Genomic DNA, 19,570 nt, shown 5'->3' on the forward strand with positions numbered 1-19,570 from the left:
GATGAAGCTGATGGGGCTGATGGATCTGATGGAGCTGATGGGGCTGATGGGGCTGATGGATCTGATGGAGCTGATGGGGCTGATGGGGCTGATGAAGCTGATGGGGCTGATGGGGCTGATGGATCTGATGGGGCTGATGGATCTGATGGGGCTGATGAAGCTGATGGAGCTGGTGGGGCTGATGAAGCTGATGGAGCTGGTGGGCTGCACTGCAACAAACAGGCCGGAGCAGCTGCTGGAGCTTTAAACCTGAAACCCCCTTTAACGCAGAGGGGGTTTCCATTATCGGACACTATCTCTAAATTTCATTTCGTTCATTCCCAAAACACTGCTGACGACTTCAACCCGTCCGGAAATAAAACCTCCGGGTGATAAAGTCTGAACTGTCCGTGCGTTGATGCGCTCTGCGTCAGTCTGTCGTGTGACGGACGGTGGTCGCTGGTCGCTGCGCTGCAAGGGGGCCAAACCCCCGGAGTCAGACAGCAGCCGGGTTCCATTATCGGACGCAGACTCGGACCCGCTCCGGTTCGGACGATTCTTCGAACTTTTTCCGGTTTTGAGCATTTTCCGGTAAATGCGACTGAACGCCGCTTTAATTGAAGACCGGGGACAGCCTGTTCTCACCGCCCGCTGGAAACAGCGACGAACGGAGCTGACATTTTATTTTAAATGGACAAACGTGCGGGGGGGGGGGCTCGCTAACGTGTCTCACGCTCACACACGGGTTAAAGACGGATAAAAACACACTGAGCTCGCAGTGACGGTAAAATATCCCGGAGAGAAAAACCAAAAGGAGCGCTTCGACGGGAGGCGTGTCCGATAATGGGCGCATCGCCGTTACCGTTAAACGACGTGCCTTTTAACGTTTGTTAGCTCCCCGTTTTAGCTAGCTAACCAGGCGGCTAGCCCCTGACGCTACAGCTACCGGGTCCGTTTCTACGGTGAATTGAGTCGGTAAATGTGAGATAACATCGCTCCTACCTTGTTGTCTCTGCTGGTTTTTCCCACAGATAACTGGAAGGCTCATGTTTAGGTCATTCTCTCACATGTGACGTCCATGTTTGCGGTCCGCTGTGTGCAGCCGCAGCAGCCTGTCAAGTTACACAAATGCGACGTATGGTTTCCGGTGACAACCTTCATAATAAAGGTCTGATTGGGAAAGTTCCTAACAGAGGGCAGTACTGGAGGAAGTGTTCAGATCCTTATATAAGTAAAAGTACAAATACCAGACTGTGAAAATACACAACCACAAGTAAAAGTCCTGAATTGAAAATGTTTTAATTAGGAAAATGTATTTCAAGCATTTAAAGTAAAAGTATTGCAGTAAAACGTCCCTGTTCCTGTTCTCCTGTTCTCCTGTTCTATCTGATCTCATCAGATTACTGTGACTCAGTCGTTCATGTCAAAGCAGGATTTTACTGTTGGAGCTGGTTGAGCTTCATTTTAACTAATGATTCTTTTCATTCTGGATCAATCTGCTGATTATTTCCTCCATTAATCGATCGATCGTTCGGTTTGGAAACATTGTGAACATAGTGAGAAATGTGGTGACGATGAGGCCAAAGTGACAGATAAATAATGATATGAATGTAGGAAAAAAACAAGTGAAAAAGTTAACTTTTAGATCACATATTGAGAACAACACGAGAAGAGAATAAAGTATGTTCATATTTTCACTACACAAACCTGCTCCTAAGCTTCTTGTTTCAGATGAACTTTAAAACATTCAAGTCCAAACTGCTTCAGAAGAACTCCACAAAGATCAGAAATGTTTGAAAAGTCACTATCTGAACTTTAATACTCTGTGCATTAAATCTTTATATTAAAATCTTGAAAATGACATTACCTCCTTATATTACGGTCTAAATGTTGCTGTATTGTGGTCTAAAGGTGTACACAGGGTGGAATTATCCTCAGAAATTCCATCACGTGTTATCCTATAATGTAAATTATTGTAATTGAACCCCCAGCAGCACTTCTGAGGACGTGACCTTGCTGTCCTCGATGAGCGACCGCCTGCAGGAGAACTCGGTCAGACCCAGCTAATCGATATCTTTCATTCTTTCTGCCGTCAGCAGCCCTCCAGGATCAATAAGCATTCAAACCTGCTGCTGAAACACTGTGAGACGCAGTGTGTGACCAGAACAGGCTGATCTGGTCTCAAGGAAGCACCTGAACCAGGAACAACCCTGCAAAGTGGTGTTGAGCTTCCATGAAGGTTTAATCCACAAAGACTGTGGTTCTGATCAAGGAATCAATTGACAAAGAGAAACCACAAACAAAGAAAAATTGATCAGAAAATGCTTCATTCGCTCCATCATGCTTTGCCTTTAGGAAATATACCAGTATCAACAAACCGACCCAGGATCAGTCATTCTTCTCCGCTTCACAGTCATCGAGTTAAACATGTCAGACCCCCATGCTTTTATTTCGAAGGCCGCGCGCATCTGCTTCCGGTAACATTGTGAGTCTCTTGACGCAGCTGCAGCTGTCAGAAAGTGAACTGCTGAATGAATTCTTGCTGTTTGTGGATGTTTGAGCAGACTGCAGCATCTTCATCATGATGATGAAGACAATCTGAGAAAAAACAAGAGTTCAGGTGTGTTCACGTGCTGCAGGGACTAATGAGTACTGTGTACTACTGTCCAGTATACTGTGTTAATATTTTTAATATGTTGTTGTTTGAGGTAACAACAAAGTACACAGAAATACTCGCATTGATCTCAATAAACACACAGTTCTGCTGTATACTTGTATTTTATTTGAGTACAGTTGGTGTATTAATACACAATACAAACATACTCAAGTACACTGATCAATTCTGCTATGTAAACACACTGCGATGCTTTTATATCAAGTTTCAGTGTGTCAGTAAAATCCTGCTTTGACATGAACGACTGAGTCTCAATAATCTGATGAGATCAGACAGAACAGTCAGTTTACTGCACTCACTACCTTTACTTTAATACTTGAAGTACATTTTACTGATTATACTGACATACTTCTACTTAACTAATATTTTTAATGCAGGACTTTTACTTGTAGTCGAGTATTTCCAGTGTGGTATGAATACTTTAATCTAAATAAGGATGTGAATACTCCCAATGTGCAAGTGCAAACACACACCAACAGACTGCAGCTGCTCCAGGTTTCATTTGTTTATTTTCTGGAAAATAATGTGAAGGTACAGTTTCTTTAAAAATCTCTCCTGTTAGCTTGAGAAACGTATTCTTATGTACAACTCGCTCAACATTCCCTGGTTATTTATTACAAGGTTCAAATAAAAATCTGAATAGAACAAAAGTCGATTTCTTATTCAAATACAAAGCAAAAGATGCAGAACGCTCATTTTATTCTCTGCAGCCTAAAAACATGAAAACTAACAATAACATTAATAATATGAGAGCAATTAATATCATACATCAATACAAAATATGAAAAAATATGAAATATGGCCTTTAACTGATCCCCAGTCTGCACGCACACACACACACACGCTGGTCAACAGCTCCCCCTACTGGCAGAGTCCGGAACTGCATGTTAACTTATAACAGTTTATTGCATAACATCGGCAAGAGGCCACACACACACACACACACACACACACACACACACGAACACACACACACACACGAACACACACACACACACACACACACACACACACACACACACACACACACGTAAATTATGGGATGATTTTAAACATATATTTGTCTTGTTTCGACAGTTTTGACCTTCTGAGCAACGTCGGCTTTTAGAAAAATGAGACTGAGAGTTAAGATGAAACGACGAGCTTTTAAACGAACATCAGGTGATTATAAAGGCAGAAACATGAAGGACGTTTCCTCTGATCTGTCTTTAAAGTTCACCTGGACACAGACTAGTGTGGATGAAGGAACGGCCACATTCAGGGTATTTCTACTCGCACTGAAGACAAATACACCGACTGTACTTCTAAAAGAGAAGAAGAGGAGTGAGGGCAGGAAAAGAAAGAAGAGAAGAAGAAAGGACTCAGCTGATTTGACTGTTGACACTGTTAGAAAATATGATTTTAGGGCCAATAAAGACAAGAAATGTTGCCACGAGATGTTTTTTGTTTTCAGTAATAAAAGCTGGAGATGTTGACCAAATCCACTTCCTGTCAACAACACAGAGAAAACCTTAACGTGGACACAACATCTGTCCAAACGTCTCTGCTCCTTCCATCACAAACACCAGCGAACAGACTCGAAGGACAGAAAAGTCTTCGCTCCGTCCGTCTCTGCCTGGAATCTCACCGGCTGCCGGCGCCGACGGGACTCGTCCCGAGAGACGAGACACCACCACCATGACGCTGCCCTTTGGACCAGGTCTGATGGACTGGACGAGCTACAGGAGCCCAGAGAGGACATTTCTTCATGTTAACATCCCTCTGAGATGTTTGTGGACTGACCTGCAGGGGGCAGCACTCGGCCTGACGCTGCTGCTGCCGCTCGACACCGCAGCTTCATTAAATCACTTGTTAATTACAGTCAGAACACCACCCGCTCCACCTCCTACTGCCTGTTCTTAAAGCTACAATCCAGCCAATGAGCTTCCTCATCACACCTGAGGATCTCCCTCAGTCCAGACCTCAGACCGTTTCCACAACTTTCCAGACCTGCTCTGACCTCTAACTCTGTAACTGCGGCACCGCCGACTTTCAGAACATTTACAGTTTATTTTTCCATTAAAAACAAAGAAATAAATTCATTGAAAACAGGAAACAGGCGACCTGAACTCAGCTTTCTAAAATTTCACCTTTTGTCAATTTTTTTTATTTTTACTGAAATTCTACTCGTTATTTTTTTTAAATCTGCCATCCAAACAATAAAACAGCCTTTTAAACGACTGGAATAAACAGAAAAACACATTTTTAAGGTCGAGACTTTTGCCGTCTTTAAAAAATCAATTCAATAAGTAAAGTTGGGAAAAATAAATCTCATCGCTGCTTCTGTGTTTGTTCTTGTTTCATCTGAATTACTTAAAAAAAATCCACATTATTCTCTGAAAGAAAAACGTCATTTTAACATTTTTCTATCCTGTAAATCATCTCGAGACTCTTAAATGTTGCTGCAAACACTGAAAACTGCATCTGCTGCTCGTTGCAGTTCAAAAGCTGTCGTTCAGTTCATGTCGAATTAAAAACAGCGTGCAGGATTTCAGGGATCTATGAGCAGAAATGTCTGTTTTCATTAGTTTTTAATGGCTGAAAATGAGAATCGTCGTGTTTTCGTAACCTCAGAAAGAGTCTTCAGGAACCCAGAACCGCCTCCACTGCAGGGGAGGAGGATTCGATGGCTGCAATCTGCGATGTCACCACTAGATGTCACTACATCCTGCACACTGGTCCTTAAACTCGGCCACAGGCTGCCTCTCTCTCCACCAATCACATCACAGGAAACACAAACTACACTGACTTTCTACTTCATGACATATGAAAAATATTATTTTAGAAAATTGAATTAAAGGGATATTTGATCGTTTTCCAAACGTTGAACTCTTCCTTCAAACTCCAGCCACGTCCAAACAATCCTCTGATCCCAGTAACTCCAGTAACCAGCTGACGGCGTTCCAGAAGCTCCACAAACAACAACAAAGGGACAGACGACGGCGGCCACGTGCAGCTAATTTCACGTTTCACCAGCTGTTGTTCAAAAACGCTCCGACTGCGAGAAACCGACGGCTGTTTTTTCTGCTCTCATCTTAAATATACTGTTTTTTTTAAAGATATTATCTGAAAAAAGTATATACATACAGGTTTAGACCACTTTGCATTAAAAAATAAAACTTCTTTATAGTCAGAATAATATTAAGATTTTTTTAACTTTGTTACATAAAAATATGTTGCTATGCTCGGGCCCAGGGGCGGGGCTAAAACACAGGTGCAGCAAGTGCAGGCAGGGCGGGGCTAAGGGCTGTCAATCACAGTGACTGGGGTTGAAGGGCAATCCCACCAAAAACGTCCAACACCGAAACAGGAAGTGACCTTCAAAGGAGCAACGTCACTCTCTGGAAACCTCTCACCTGCAGCGGTGCACAGGTGTACTCCAGGACACTGTGACATCACTGCTGGGTGTGGTTACAGGTACAGCAGAGCACGCACACGAATGAGGATTATTATCAATTAATCTGCAGATTATTCAATGAATCAATCAAAGGTTTGGTCCACAGGTTGAGACGACGTCTTCAAACGTTCTGTCCAACTTACAAATCATCACTTGATGATCAGAAAAACCAACAAATGTTTATTTTACAAGAACAAATAAACATTTAATCGATTATCAGAAAAGGTGCAGATTAATTTCTGTCCTGAGATCAGATTTAAATAAATCAACTGATAGAAGATGAATCAGGAACTAACAGAACATCCTCACCTGTGAGGATCTGGCTTTTCTTTGGGATCTGGACTTCAAGTTTTAGAGCAAATGATCAATCAGTGAATTAAGAGAATGATCTATCATGATGAGGGTCAGCTGCAGATCTGGATCAACATGGAGCACTTTGAGCTTCTGGGAAACGCATGTTTAGACATTTCTTGGTGGAATCGCCCTTTAAAAGCTCGACCTGACAGGAGGATAAAGCTGAAGTCTGAGGGGGCGGCGGCTCATGAACACCTGGACCGGACTGAATCCTGATCTGGATTGAGTCACGCGTCGCTGAAAGAAGCCTCCAGGTTATTTCTTTTTCTTTCCGGTCCACTACAGATTCATCCCTCAGCCTCTCCATCATCAGACACATTCACGTTCATCATTGAAATGCATAAATTTTAATTAAAAATGCGGCCGATTGGCATGCGAGGCATCGTCGGCGCGGTCTTCTTCCAGCGCCGGCAGCAGGTAAACGAGGCTGAAACGCAGAGAAACGCTGTCGCTCTCAGCATCTCAGCATCAGCAGAGACATTTGAAGAAACGAAGAGACGATTATCTGCGATCAGACAGGACGCTGCTTCTCTCATCAGTTCAAAGGTGTCATGAAACCACAGGTGAGCTTCACCTTTGAACCTCGCTCGGCTTCACCTGAAGGACTTTAAGGCGTCTGAAGAGGAAAGAACCTGATTCTGTGTGTTTCTGCTTTCTCGTTCAGTCGATCATCTCGTGACTAAACGTCTGCATCGAACGCGTCGAAGAAAGCGTCCGGCGTGATCGCAGGATAACCGGAGGACTCAGAGCCGCTCTGATTGTTCTGATAAGTCAGACTTGAAAAGAAGCAGCATTTTGGGGGGGTTTTAAGCACTGAACACACACCTGAGAGGCTTCATCCCAAACCTTTAACCTGCTGCTCGTTCACTCGCTATAATCTCTGATTCATGCAGTTGGATGTGAGGAGGATCTCGCAGCCTCTTCCAGGCTAAAGCAGGAGAAGCTGCTTAATAAAAAGACGCAGAGCTCTTCGTCATGGCTACGTTCCCGTCAAAGAGGCTGATGGAGCAGTGCTGGCCCCCACTGCAGGGTATTTAACCTAAAGACATTTTGGGGTAAAACAGTCCGAACCAATCCCACGCGGTCTTTCCCGGAACGGAGCGCGGGGGGGGGTCCGCACGTGTCGGGCTGCGTCGTGCTTTTCAAGCCCCCCCCCCCGAGCGTTGCTGGTTTTTACAGACGGTTTCTTACATAAAGCCGGCGTCACGTGCGTGTTTGCATTTACGCGAGTGCATTTTTCCATTAGCATGCAGGTAAGACTCGTAGAAGCTAATGCCTACAAACAGAAGCGTCTCGGTTTTTCTGGGCTTCAAGCATTGCGAGAGCGTTTTCAGTTAAGTGCCGTCGACGGGAAACTCCCCCTCCTTCAGTTCGTTCAGCTCCGACAGAAATCTCGGGTCCTTCTCGCCGACAAAAAGACGCTCGGAGACGCCCGAGTTCAAACCTCGCTCTGCAGACCGTCTGATCGGAGGAGGTCCTCCACGCCTCCGTCCGGGTGGCCGTCTCCTCGATTCCCACCGAGCTGCTGGAGCAGAGAGGCCGCGGGGTCACTTCAGCCGGTCGGATCGGAAAGAGTCCTCCACAGCCGGGTCGGCGAGCATCAGGTCGCCGTCCAGCATGTCCAGAGCCAGGGGGTCCATCCTGAGCGGGTCGTCCAGGGAGAAGGGGTCCATCTCGAAGCCGGGGACGTGAGACAGAGCGCTGGCGATCTCTTTAGACAGACCCGGCGGCGAGTCGCCTGCGGGGAGGGAAGGAGGGCGGACACGTTCAAACACAGAAAACAGAAACAGAACAACAACATGGCGTCTTCTCCTCCGAACGCGGCGGAAATCTGCTGACGTTTTAATTCAAAGTATGTTAGAAAACGTCACACACCTGAACCAACACCGTGCCGGTCCGTCCCTCAACACTGACTGACTTCCTGTCTGTAGCGCTCAGCTCACTGGTTCCTACTGAGGATGTGAATCTTTAAAAACGCCTCACAGACAAAGTTTCAGCTGCTCGCTGTAGCTTTTATCAAACAAACAGGAGGACACGGAGCGTCCGATGGGACTATTTTCAGCGGCGGATGAATCAGCTCGTTACCCTCTGCTGTCAGAATGTGTCCCTTCGTTCAGGGACACGGTTCAGAAGCAGAAGATCTTTCTAAAGAATCCACAGATGAACTTTAACTCTTCACTTCCTCAAACTCGGCGCTCAGTTCTGAGGAAGATTTAAAGGAACCAAATAAATCAGGTCCTGTTCCCATTCTGACAGAAGTTCTTCTTCTTCTGCTTCTTTACAGGAAATCTTTCCTGCCACATGCCATTGCACTGTACAATAACAGCTAAAAAAATACAATACTTTGTACCACTACTGTTTGCTACTTTTGACATTTTAATTTCAATTATTAAGTACATAATTTTTTACTGCTCGCTATTTTGATATTTTATTCTGTATAGTTTGCTCTTTTTAGTCCTATTTCACAAATCTTCACTTATTTCACTGTGTTATAGTTACAGTCACGGTACACTTTATTTTCTACACACTGTCATTTGCTGTAGATATTCTGTTTTGTGCAATACTTTTTATTACTACTGTTTACTATTTTGCTATTTTATTATCATGTATATAATCTTTTTACTGCTCGCTATTTTTATATTTTTATTATGTATAGTTCTTTATAGTCTTATTTTCACTTATTTCACTGTGTGTGATGCTGCTGCTGCACTGCAATTTCCCAGCTTGGGATAAATAAAGTATATCTATCTATCTGTCTGTCTGTCTGTCTGTCTGTCTGTCTGTCTGCCTGTCTGTCTGTCTTTATCCTGTCTGATGTCGTGATTGCGCTCACTGTTTCTCACTTCTTTCTAAGGTCAAACTGTGGATATCGAACAACACTGAACTTTTTTGGTCCTGATTAAAACATCAGGTCGACAGTTTCTGTATTTTATTCAGCTTCAGTTAAACCAACGTGTTAATTATCCTCATACGAGGTTTCGATGGAACGCGGCCGACACCCACCGGTGAGGATGATGTTGGGCACGTTGTGTCGACCCTCGCCGCAGCTGTAGTTCTGGTTCTGGTTGTTGAGGAGCTGCTGGTCTCCGGGGTCCTGCATGTCCAGGGGTCCCTGGGTGTTGGAGGGGAACTGGTTCTTGTCTGCGGTGGTGCAGCTCAGACCGCCGTGGTTCAGAGACAGACAGTCGCCCTGGTGGTCTGATGTGAACTGGAGCAGAAGAGAACGGGTCACAGGTTTGATGCAGATTCTCACCGCTGACGTTAGTCTCACCTGACGAAGGTTCATAATATTAGTAGGGACGCACGATAACTGTTTTTTAAAACCGATACCGATAACCGATAACACACACATATACCTAACATCATGACATCAATACCACAAACAAAACCAAAAACAGCGGCGCACAGTGAGAGGCGGTTGCTAGGCAACGTACGTGTTTACTTTCAGAGCCGCTGCGCAGTGAGAGATGTGACAGACGAGTAGGCTCATTTTAAATCAATAAAATATGTTTTAATCACTATTTTGTGTCACATTATTGAATGCTTTAGTAGTAAGCCGTGTTCTAAGCGGGATAACATATAGTGAGCAGGTTCCTACGGAGAAATAAACCTCACTGCTTCGCATCGGGCTTCTATGTCATCCTGAAGGAAGATACATGATCCCTTACTTAGACTGATCTATGTAAACAAACTGAAGAAGGGCAGTCCATAGTAAGTCAAGCACCATCACGTCCATGATTACATCTTCAATAACCTCAGCCCGTGGGTCATCTTTGGCAAATTTCTTGGACTTTTCGAAAGCCTCGCCGACGTGTGTCAGTCCCGGTGGCTTCTTTGCGGCTGGCTTGCTAACGTTAGCGTCTTTAGCAGGCCGGCCGTCCTCATACGCTTTCCAAACTCCGTCAAAGCGCTGGTTATGTTTCAGGTGACTGATCAGGTATTAAAGCTTGTGCCATTTCTCGCTCCTCGTGGAACTCGCTTGGAACATTTGTTACGAATAACCAGCGAACTGTCTCCTTCGGAAACTTTGAAGAAGTCTGAACTCTGTTTTCATAAGCACGCTGTGCCGCATGCTGCATTCAAGGTGTAACGTACATTCCCCCGTTCCCTCGTTTGCCAGTCGTTCTTTCTGCCTTTTTAACTTCATGTTTCTATTCCTCATGTGTAACATGTGTAAAAATGCTGCGAATGTTAATTCAAGTCAGCAACTAGCAAAATTATGACCGAGTTAACGAGTTGTTTTCTGGCATGAGGGGGTATTCTTGATTTTTCCCAGTGAGAAAGAGTTTTTCTGATTATGCCAACGTCACTTGAACGCAGCATTCTCTGCAGGCCATTCGGGTCTCATAGTGGGAGCGAGACACTGCCGTGCTGACAAAAACACACATGTTATCAGGGCTGTTCGTCATGATATCGGACTTATCGGAATGACGTCATAATTTCCTGTTATTAGTATTTCGTTATTCATCATGTTAGATGTTTTGTCTTTTCTCGTCCTCAGGTGGACTCGTCCGTCCTCCAGCAGTGGAGGCTGACAGAGGAGCTGCCACCTGCTCTGTAAATGTTTGCTCCCTGACTTTTATTTAAAGCAGTTTTTGGCCTTTGAGAGACGACAGGAAACGAGGAAGGACGTGTGACCGGTCGGACCGCTGACGTGATTCGTGGCCACGCCAAGAAAAAAAAACTCCAAACAAAGAGAAAGTGAAATTGATATTTTTGACCGGGCTCCGCTCGACAGTAAACACGAGCTGCCGGGTTTAAAACGACCAGCTGGGACACCTGAGGGTGACATCACACACCCTGCAGCCAGTGTTATTTACAGCTTCTGATGACATCATCCGTTACCTGCTGGCTGGATTTGCCGGTGAGCTGCAGACTCAGATAGGGGTCGTCCAGCAGAGAGTTGAACAAGGCATCCTGGAAAACATGAGAAACGAGTTTTGGTTAGAGCTCGGGCGGCGCGTTCAAGGCCCGAGGCTGCGACGCGAGCGGCCGGGACGCCTCCTGCTGAACGACTGATCGGATATCACAGTCTCTCAGGGCAGGAATCTTTTCACCTCTGCATTACATCACACACAGTGAACGTGACACCCCCGCCGACAGATGAGGTCAGACGGGAGCTAACTGTCACCTGCGTGCCTGTAATCAATGTGTTTCATATGAATCAACACTTCCTGTTGTTGTTATTCTTGCAGTGAAATTCAGACTGAGCTAAATCAGCACATGCGCTCATAAAGTTAAGTGGCAGCCGCGAACACATCACAGTGTAAACGCTGGTCTATACATGTGTACGACCATCTGTCACAACATCAGCACCAAGAAGGAGACAAACATCAACAGAAAGACGAAGCGAACGAGAAGAACTGAAGCGGTTCATGCAGGCGGAGCGACAACACTGAGCGCGACCCAATTAATGAAATGATTCAATCAGATAATCCAATAAGACATTTCCACTGACTGAAACAGCGCGAAGGCCAAACAGACCAAAACTGATTCACGCTGCTTATGAAACAAAGTTTAGAAGACGCTCCAAGTTTCTGAACGCGTCTCCATTAACATCCACCTTTATTTTCCTTTGACGGGGGCTCGATTCCTCTGCTGGAACGTGTTCGCCATGATAGTTTGTGTTTTCAGAGCTCTCAGTGTTCCCTACAAATAGAGAATGCATGCTTGACACCAATTGGTTAAACGGGTGATTAGAGGGCGAGGCAGGACTGAAACACTGAGCTTTTATACATGTTTCTACTCCTGAGCGACCAAAGATCCACTGACTGAGGCGACCAGCTGTCACAGAGCGGACGTTCTTACAGGTAACAGTGAGATGATTAAATACGATGGAGGCTGGTTTAATGATTTTATCCTCCATCCACAATCGGTGGAAAAAAAGCAGAAACGTGTTCACGATAAACAGAAATCTTCCCTGAATGTGCGCCTGCTCGTGTTGCATCAGCATCGAGGTCTCACTCGGCAGGTATTAGCACCCTCAGGTGGGCCGACATCATGTGATCCGTCCACACAGCAGTCGTCAGACCACCGTAAACATCTCCGTGGACTTCAGCTGCCTGCTTTCCTGCAGTGCCACCGTCAGGACAAAATCTGCTATGACCAGCACTTCAGTTCACGACATGTGTCTCAAGCAATAAATCAACTGAGGGCCCTGAGATTTGATTTGGATGTTCGTGGTGAACAGAGGATGAATTCTTCATTTCTTTGGTGGCCTTTTTCCCATTATGTCAATTTAAGGTCAAAATCATCAATTGTTCATAAAAAACTACAAAATCTAACAGGCCATGGAAACTTCTGAACACATTAAGGACAAAGTTAGAGAGATCATCAGCATGTTGTCGTCCAGCTCTTAGAGCATGTTATGGCTGTAATACGCACAGAAGCCTCTAGGGGGCCACTGACAGGGCTTGAGATGCTGCTGTTCTTGTTTGAGAGGAGCTGGGAGGGTGGGACCTGTCATGCTGTGCTGAAGCTACTCACATTGTAGAGGTCTGTGGCCAGGTTGTGGCTGATCTGCTGCAGCTGGGGGAGGCCGTCAGCTCGCTGCTGCTCTGTTTCCTGTTTGACGTGACCCTGCGAGGACGAGGAGCTCTGGACGCACTGATCCATCGCCCTCTCGTTCTTTATCAGCTGCGCGTTCACCTGCTGCCCCATTGGCCTCTGCTGCTGCACAGAAACGCAACATAATCGCTATGTGAGCTGAACTGTGCCGGTCAGCGCGTGTATGTTGAACAAATGCATCTTTATCTAATCCAGGTAATCTACTAATCTGGACAATCTCATCTCCTTCCCTCTGACCCGGACACCTACCGTTCCAAAGTGCTGCATGTGCTGGTTGTGTGTGTTGCGTAGGTTCTGCAGGTGGAGCTGCTGCTGAGCGCTGGGCCGCGGCTGCTGGAGGCGGTGCAGCTGTTGGTGGTGGTGCTGGCCCAGCGGGGGGGGCTGCTGGCCCGGCTGGGAGCCCTGCAGACCGGGGAGAGGCTGGTGGGCGCCTGGCTGGTGCTGGTGGGACTGGCTGAGAGGATACGGAGGGAGCCTCTGGTCCAGAGGCAGTTTGCTGGTGTCCAGAGGGACGCCCTGTGGGGAGGCGGGGGGGGTCGAGGTTGGTGGAGAACATTAAGGGAAATTTATTTTCAGATCTTTAAATATTAAAGCTATCGCAGCTCGTTTGTGTGTTGGGAGGACAAACAGAGTGAGAGACCACACCTGAACTGGTGTGTGTGTGGTGGTGGGGGGTGTTAACGTGAGGCTGTTACCTGTGTGATGGACGACAGGGTGGGGGAGATGGTGGGGGAGAACTGTTTGGAGTGATGCCTCCGCGACTCCCCTCCCATGGGCAGGATGAGCGGGGACAGCTGCGCCCGTCTCCGTGGCGACGTGCTGAGCGGCGGCTGGCCCTGTCCGCCGAGCAGCGGCGAGTAGGAGGAGGAGCAGGAGCCGGAGCCGCCCACTCCGCTGCTGTAGCTCGGGTTGCCGCTGGACGCCGACTGCAGGGAGGAGCTACTGAGGGAGGAGTGCAGCGATTGGCTGCTGAGGGAGGACGGCAGGGAGGGGGAGGAGCTGAGGGACGACTGCAGCGAGGGGTTGCTGAGCGACGAGTGCAGGGAGGCGGAGCTCAAAGAGTTGGAAAAGGAGTGGCTGCTGAGCGACGACTGGATGTTGGGGTTGCTTAGTGATGACTGAAGGGAGGGGTTACTGAGCGTGCTCTGTAGAGACGCCAGGAGACCTGAGGAGGAAACAAAAAACCATGAACACAAACACATAGATCTATAAAAACAGAAGCTCAAACGTAATGTTCTCCAATAAGAGACGTATTAAACGTGCTGTTAAACGCTTCCAGTCGCCATGAACTGAGCGTGCTGACTGATCAGGTGAGCCACCTGATCAACCTCACCACCTCCAGCAGCGAATAACCAAACCCATCCCAATGACGAGAATCCGCCATTCGATTTACCGTAGAAACAAACCTGATCAACAGTAACACTTCACACAAAGTCATCCGTTAGTCACCTTTACGACAGGTGTAGACTGAATTTACCCACAGATACCAAAGAGAAAGGACACCTGTCATCACTGATTATGAAAAGACGTTTCTAGATAAAGAAAACATTTATTCACATCATAAAAACGTGTTACTACTGAAGATACTACGGCTCTCTTTGTCTCTGCGTCAGCTCGGGGAATCAGCTCCTCCCCAGGTGATCTCAGCAGGTGTAAACAGCCGCTCTGTCCCCAAACACACAGTCTAACCTTCACTCCCTTCACTTCCTTTCAAACACGCTCAGCAGGTGACGTTCGGCCCAAACCTCTGACCTGGTTCGAGCAGGAACAGGACGCCCCCCCCCCCCCCCCCCCCCCCCCCCGCCGGGCACGAGATGTTGATCACATCTTATCAGTGTTTCTCAGCAACGCTTGATCACATTCGGGATCAACTGCTTCGATTCACGACCGGAATGTGAAGCCAAAGTGACACAACGACCCGATTCTGTGCACAGAACACGAGTGAAAGCCGCGGGGATGACATCTCCGCGACCAAAACTAAAATTAGAAGTTACGCTTTTCACAGAAACACGGCTGCAAAGGCTCATGGGACAAAAAGCTGCTCATGTTCTTTATGGTCTGTATGAACCACGTGTGTGCTCTGAGGGCTTCACATGGACAGCGAGTGTGGTGTGTTTACAACCGTGTGTGTTTCACACGTCTGTCGCTTTTTTCCCACAAGTCTTAGGGAGCAGCTGCCATATTGGTACAGTGAACAAGTCTGTCCAATTAAAATCATCATAACTGGATCATTTTCAAGCTGTTTGGTTTGTTGTAAACGCCACACGTGTATTTATGACACAGGATCCGTGGTTCAATTAAAAATGTGTATTTTCATGCCATAATACTTCATCACATGTTGACAGTAACAATAATCTTTCTATAATATCTGCGTTAAGAGTTTCTACGTATATTCATGATATCATTTTGTTTATTTAAGTACATGTTGTGAAGTACTCACATTTTCTCATTTATATTTTAAGTCCTCTGCTCTGCTTTCCCCGCCCCATCTTCTCGCTCTCCCAATAGGAAGAGATCCAGGAAGAGGAAGTGTAGATAAGGTGGGGGTGTGGCCAGCTAGAGTCTCTCTTTGGGACCATGCGGCCTATTCAGGTGAGTTTGTGTTGTAAGATACAGAGTTGGCTTGTTTTTTGTTCTTTTTTGGTTGTTTTCCTGTTTTGTTTGCTTCTTGAAGGAAATGTTAGAAGAGGCTGTTAAATCTAGTCTGTGGTTTAGGCCTCCACCTTCAGCACCCTCTAAATTTTATACCCCCTGCCCGAACAAGGGTCTGTATCCAATCCCTACTTTCATCTTTGACTCTACCTCTTTTTTTTTCTACCCCCTACCTGAACCAGAGTTTGTATTCCCATCCCGCTTTATTGGTGCAGTTGGTGAGAGGCAGGGGTAGATGATGGTAGCTAAATGGTAGCATCGGCACTGTATTGTCTTCTTCTGTATTTCTTAGCATTAGCATTAGCTAAATGTTAGCATCGGAACTGTATTGTCTTCTTCTGTTCTTCTTAGCAGTTAGCGGTTAGCATTAAGCATTAGCATTAGCTAAATGGTAGCATCAGAACTGTACTGTCTTCTTCTGTTCTTCTTAGCGGTTAGCATTAGCATTAGCTAAATGGTAGCATCGGCACTGTATTGTCTTCTTCTGTTCTTCTTAGCATTAGCATTAGCATTGGCTAAATGGTAGCATCAGAACTATATTGTCTTCTTCTGTTCTTCTTAGCAGTTAGCGGTTAGCATTAAGCATTAGCTAAATGGTAGCATCGGAACTGTACTGTCTTCTTCTGTTCTTCTTAGCGGTTAGCTTTAGCATTAGCTAAATGGTAGCATCGGCACTGTATTGTCTTCTTCTGTTCTTCTTAGCATTAGCAATAGCTAAATGGTAGCATCGGAACTATATTGTCTTCTTCTGTTCTTCTTAGCATTAGCGTTAGCTAAATGGTAGCATCGGTACTGGCCACTACCTGGAGCATCTCTGGGTCAGTTGAACGTGGCGGTGCTGTTTGGATTGTGTAGGAGCAGTGTGAACTGGCACTAGGGGGGGTGACTCTGGGACGCCGGAGTTCACTGCCTAACCTCCTGGAGGTGTAGTGGAACTAAGTAGGCGAAACACCGTTGAAGGGAGGTTTCCACCTGTTGACCCCCAGAGACGTGTTAGGAATCACTGCTCTTTGGCAGGTATAGAGGCAGATTAGGGCTCCAAGGTTCTTCACTGAGAATGAATCCTCTTTTTGAGCACAATTATCTTGTGTTTAAATGAAATTATATTTTAAGTCAAACTTTATGTACAATCAATGCAGTGTATCAGCAGGGTTAAGTAGAGTTGCAGTGAAACAGTTTTCTTTATCTGATAAAAGTTATCTTGAGTATGAGGACAAACAACCTGAACAAGTCAGAACCTGCCGCAGCAGCAGCAGAGATGATCTCACAGGCTGCATGTGTCATCTTACTGTATATAACCACGAGCGCGTTGAGCTACGTGACGCGAGAAAATTAGGCGGTATTTTCGAGTCGTCAACTAAAAACAAAACCCCAAAGAGCCGCAAGGAAGAAACGAAAAAAACGAATGAAGATAAGAGCGGAAAAAGGATTTCCCTCGACGAGCAGCTCTGGTTCTGCTGCTGCAGGGGGGGGGGGGGTCCAGATTAGACACAAATAACCAACACAGCTAATTAATAATGAGTCCTTTTATGAAGCTGCGACTCCGATCTGCTGCATTCTGTTAAAGAGCAAAGAAATCTCACAGTTACACATGTTTGTTTGTGTAAATCAATAAGAGACACTTACAGATTTATACTGTGAGATCAATGAGAAGATGATAAAAACGACGCTGTGCAGGTGAAGATGTGCATTCACTGAGAACGTCTTGTGCAAAAAGTGTCAACTTTACCTTAATGAACGTGCAACAAGAAAGGTCAGGGGTCATCAAAGTCATGAAGTTTATCCTCATAAGGTCATTAATATTCACAGCTAACTTCCTGTCAACCTGAACGCCAGCTGCTCTGGACCACAGTGCTGGACTGACGGACAAAGCTCATCATGAGCATCGTGTGTTTGTTATTTTGGACGGCAACATTTATTGCTGGCAGGTAAGTTTTTAGCACCTGTTCTGTTAAACCACCAGTTAAATCTAGAAGCTGTATGACAACAGCGCTCGCTACACTTTCAAACTCAAGCAGACATCTCGTGGTTTCCAGTTCGGCCTTTCCATCGTGGCTCCAGGTGACACTTTGTCTGCTTCACAAGCCTTTAAAGGCAACTCGACGATCCAGACTCAGGTTTGGAGAGGCGGGCTGCAGCCTGAGATCAAGCTGACAGCAGCTTCCTGCCTGTGGTCAGCACGATCGCCTCGCAAACGGCAAAACACATTTTCCGACTGCATTTCAACCCACAAAAAAACCCTCCGTTTCTGTCTGTGAGGCTAAATTTAGAGCGCCGCCCCGCCGTACATCCCCCTCCGTTTCATCTCGCCTGCTGTCACCCACATACTTCCTCCGCTAACCTTCGCATTAGTCACCGAGCCGAGGCTTTGATCAGAGCAGATTTACAACAACTGAGCAGGAGGACGGCTTGCCATCTTGCCCGAGGACGCTTCAGCAGCGTGAACGTGTGCGGTTACAGGACAGTTTCTCTTAATCAGCCGATACCTGAGCTAACCTGGCTGAAACAGGCTCAGGATGAGACTTCTGAGCTCATTCCCTCGCCGTGCTGCTTCAGTAATAACCACACCGTACTCTCCAGGTTAATATCAGAGATCTGGGAACACGATCAGACCAACAGTTTATCAAACTGGGAGGGAGCACACCTGAAACTGAGAGCTCTCTCAGCAGAGACTCACTCTGAAGCTGCAGATTCAGCTCATAACTCCACTGGTTCATCGCCACGAGCAGTGACGACTTTCACACTGTCATATGATGCATCGCTGTTGTAAAAGTATTGAATATGGTGCCTTTAAATACCAAAACCGGCTTTTACCTCCACAACACCACCCAGATCACTATGAACCAGGTCTTCAGCCATCAATCAATCAACACACCCCCTGCTGCAGCCTGTACGCACCCTGCGTGTGGTGGTGGAAGTTGCCGTTGCCTCCCTGCGCATTGGCGGCGTTGATGCCCAGCTGCGTGAGGGTGGAGGCGAGGTTTCCCGTGCTGCTCCCCCCGCTCAGCGAGGAGGATCCCTGGTAGCCCGGCTCGTCCTGGTCGAGCGGCGTCGGCAGCGGGGAGGGGAAGTGCAGGCTGGACAGGTCGGGCAGCGAGCCGCCGGTGTTGAGGGCCGACGGGACGCCGTGGGCCAGCGTGGACGGCTGCTCCGGGGACGTGAAGATGCTGAGAGGAGACAGAGGAGGATTAGACCTTCCTCCACTTTAAAACATGTCGGGAAATGATCAATCACACTTTGACTTCCTCATTTTAACGCATGAGTGTTTCACTTTGAGTGCCTCAAAGTTTTTCCAGAGCGCCGGATTTTCTTTGGTTAAAGGCTGAAGGGAGCGTTTGAGACGTGACGCTGGTCGGTTTTCTGGTGAATTTTGATTTAGAGATGAAACATCGAAACACAAAAGCAACAGAAGCAACAGAGGAACTGATCACTGCCTGAAGGGAGTCGAGTAAAAGAATCTTCTAAAACAGTCTTGTTTGAGGCGAAATCAGATTTCAGACCACATCAAAGAAACGTCCAAAAGTGGTTATGACATAACGCAGCGTGTGATGCACGTGTGTGTGTGTGTGTGTGTGTGTGTCTAGTGGCGTTGGACTTACTTGATACCAGGGACTTCACAAGACTTGGGTCGGGACGACAACAGAGGCAACTGTGCAGAGAGAAATGAAAAGTGAATAAAAAGGAACAGAATCACGTTTGTTTCCTTCCACCAATCAGACGAGCTGCGTTCACCTTCAGGTCTGACTTTAACATCTGCAGCGAAGTCGTAATAAAAGGTTCATTTTTTTCTTTGTATGTCTGATTCCAGTGAACAATGTCCAGAGAATCCCCTGAAGATCAACATCAGCACGACCAATCAGCTCGCAGTGACTACGATGCTTCAAATATGGCCGCTGCTGCAGAGAAGC

General features: G+C 46.5%; 2 protein-coding genes across 3 annotated transcripts in view; both read right to left on the minus strand.

The window, feature by feature from the left end:
- LOC121609862 (DENN domain-containing protein 4B-like) overlaps window positions 1-1,099 on the minus strand; it is a 40,580-nt gene extending 39,481 nt beyond the window's left edge. The window contains exon 1 of the mRNA XM_041941580.1: window positions 982-1,099. The gene's annotated coding sequence lies outside the window, so the exon portion shown is untranslated. The remainder of the gene's footprint in view (window positions 1-981) is intronic.
- A 1,760-nt stretch (window positions 1,100-2,859) lies between these two features.
- Window positions 2,860-19,570, minus strand: part of LOC121610668 (CREB-regulated transcription coactivator 2) — a 43,732-nt gene continuing 27,021 nt past the window's right edge. The window contains exons 9-16 of one of the 2 annotated variants that reach the window (XM_041942890.1): window positions 19,262-19,311; window positions 18,561-18,829; window positions 13,706-14,175; window positions 13,260-13,526; window positions 12,930-13,112; window positions 11,289-11,360; window positions 9,447-9,651; window positions 2,860-8,181 (exon numbers count right to left, since the gene is read on the minus strand). In XM_041942890.1, coding sequence (XP_041798824.1) covers window positions 7,991-8,181; window positions 9,447-9,651; window positions 11,289-11,360; window positions 12,930-13,112; window positions 13,260-13,526; window positions 13,706-14,175; window positions 18,561-18,829; window positions 19,262-19,311 — 1,707 coding nt within the window. In that variant the 3' untranslated portion in view covers window positions 2,860-7,990. Of the gene's footprint in view, window positions 8,182-9,446; window positions 9,652-11,288; window positions 11,361-12,929; window positions 13,116-13,259; window positions 13,527-13,705; window positions 14,176-18,560; window positions 18,830-19,261; window positions 19,312-19,570 lie in introns of both variants that reach the window. The other variant, XM_041942889.1, reaches the window with a different exon arrangement.

Source organism: Chelmon rostratus, chromosome 8 (assembly GCF_017976325.1).
Source record: "Chelmon rostratus isolate fCheRos1 chromosome 8, fCheRos1.pri, whole genome shotgun sequence".
In the NCBI taxonomy this organism is placed as follows: Eukaryota; Metazoa; Chordata; class Actinopteri; order Chaetodontiformes; family Chaetodontidae; genus Chelmon; species Chelmon rostratus.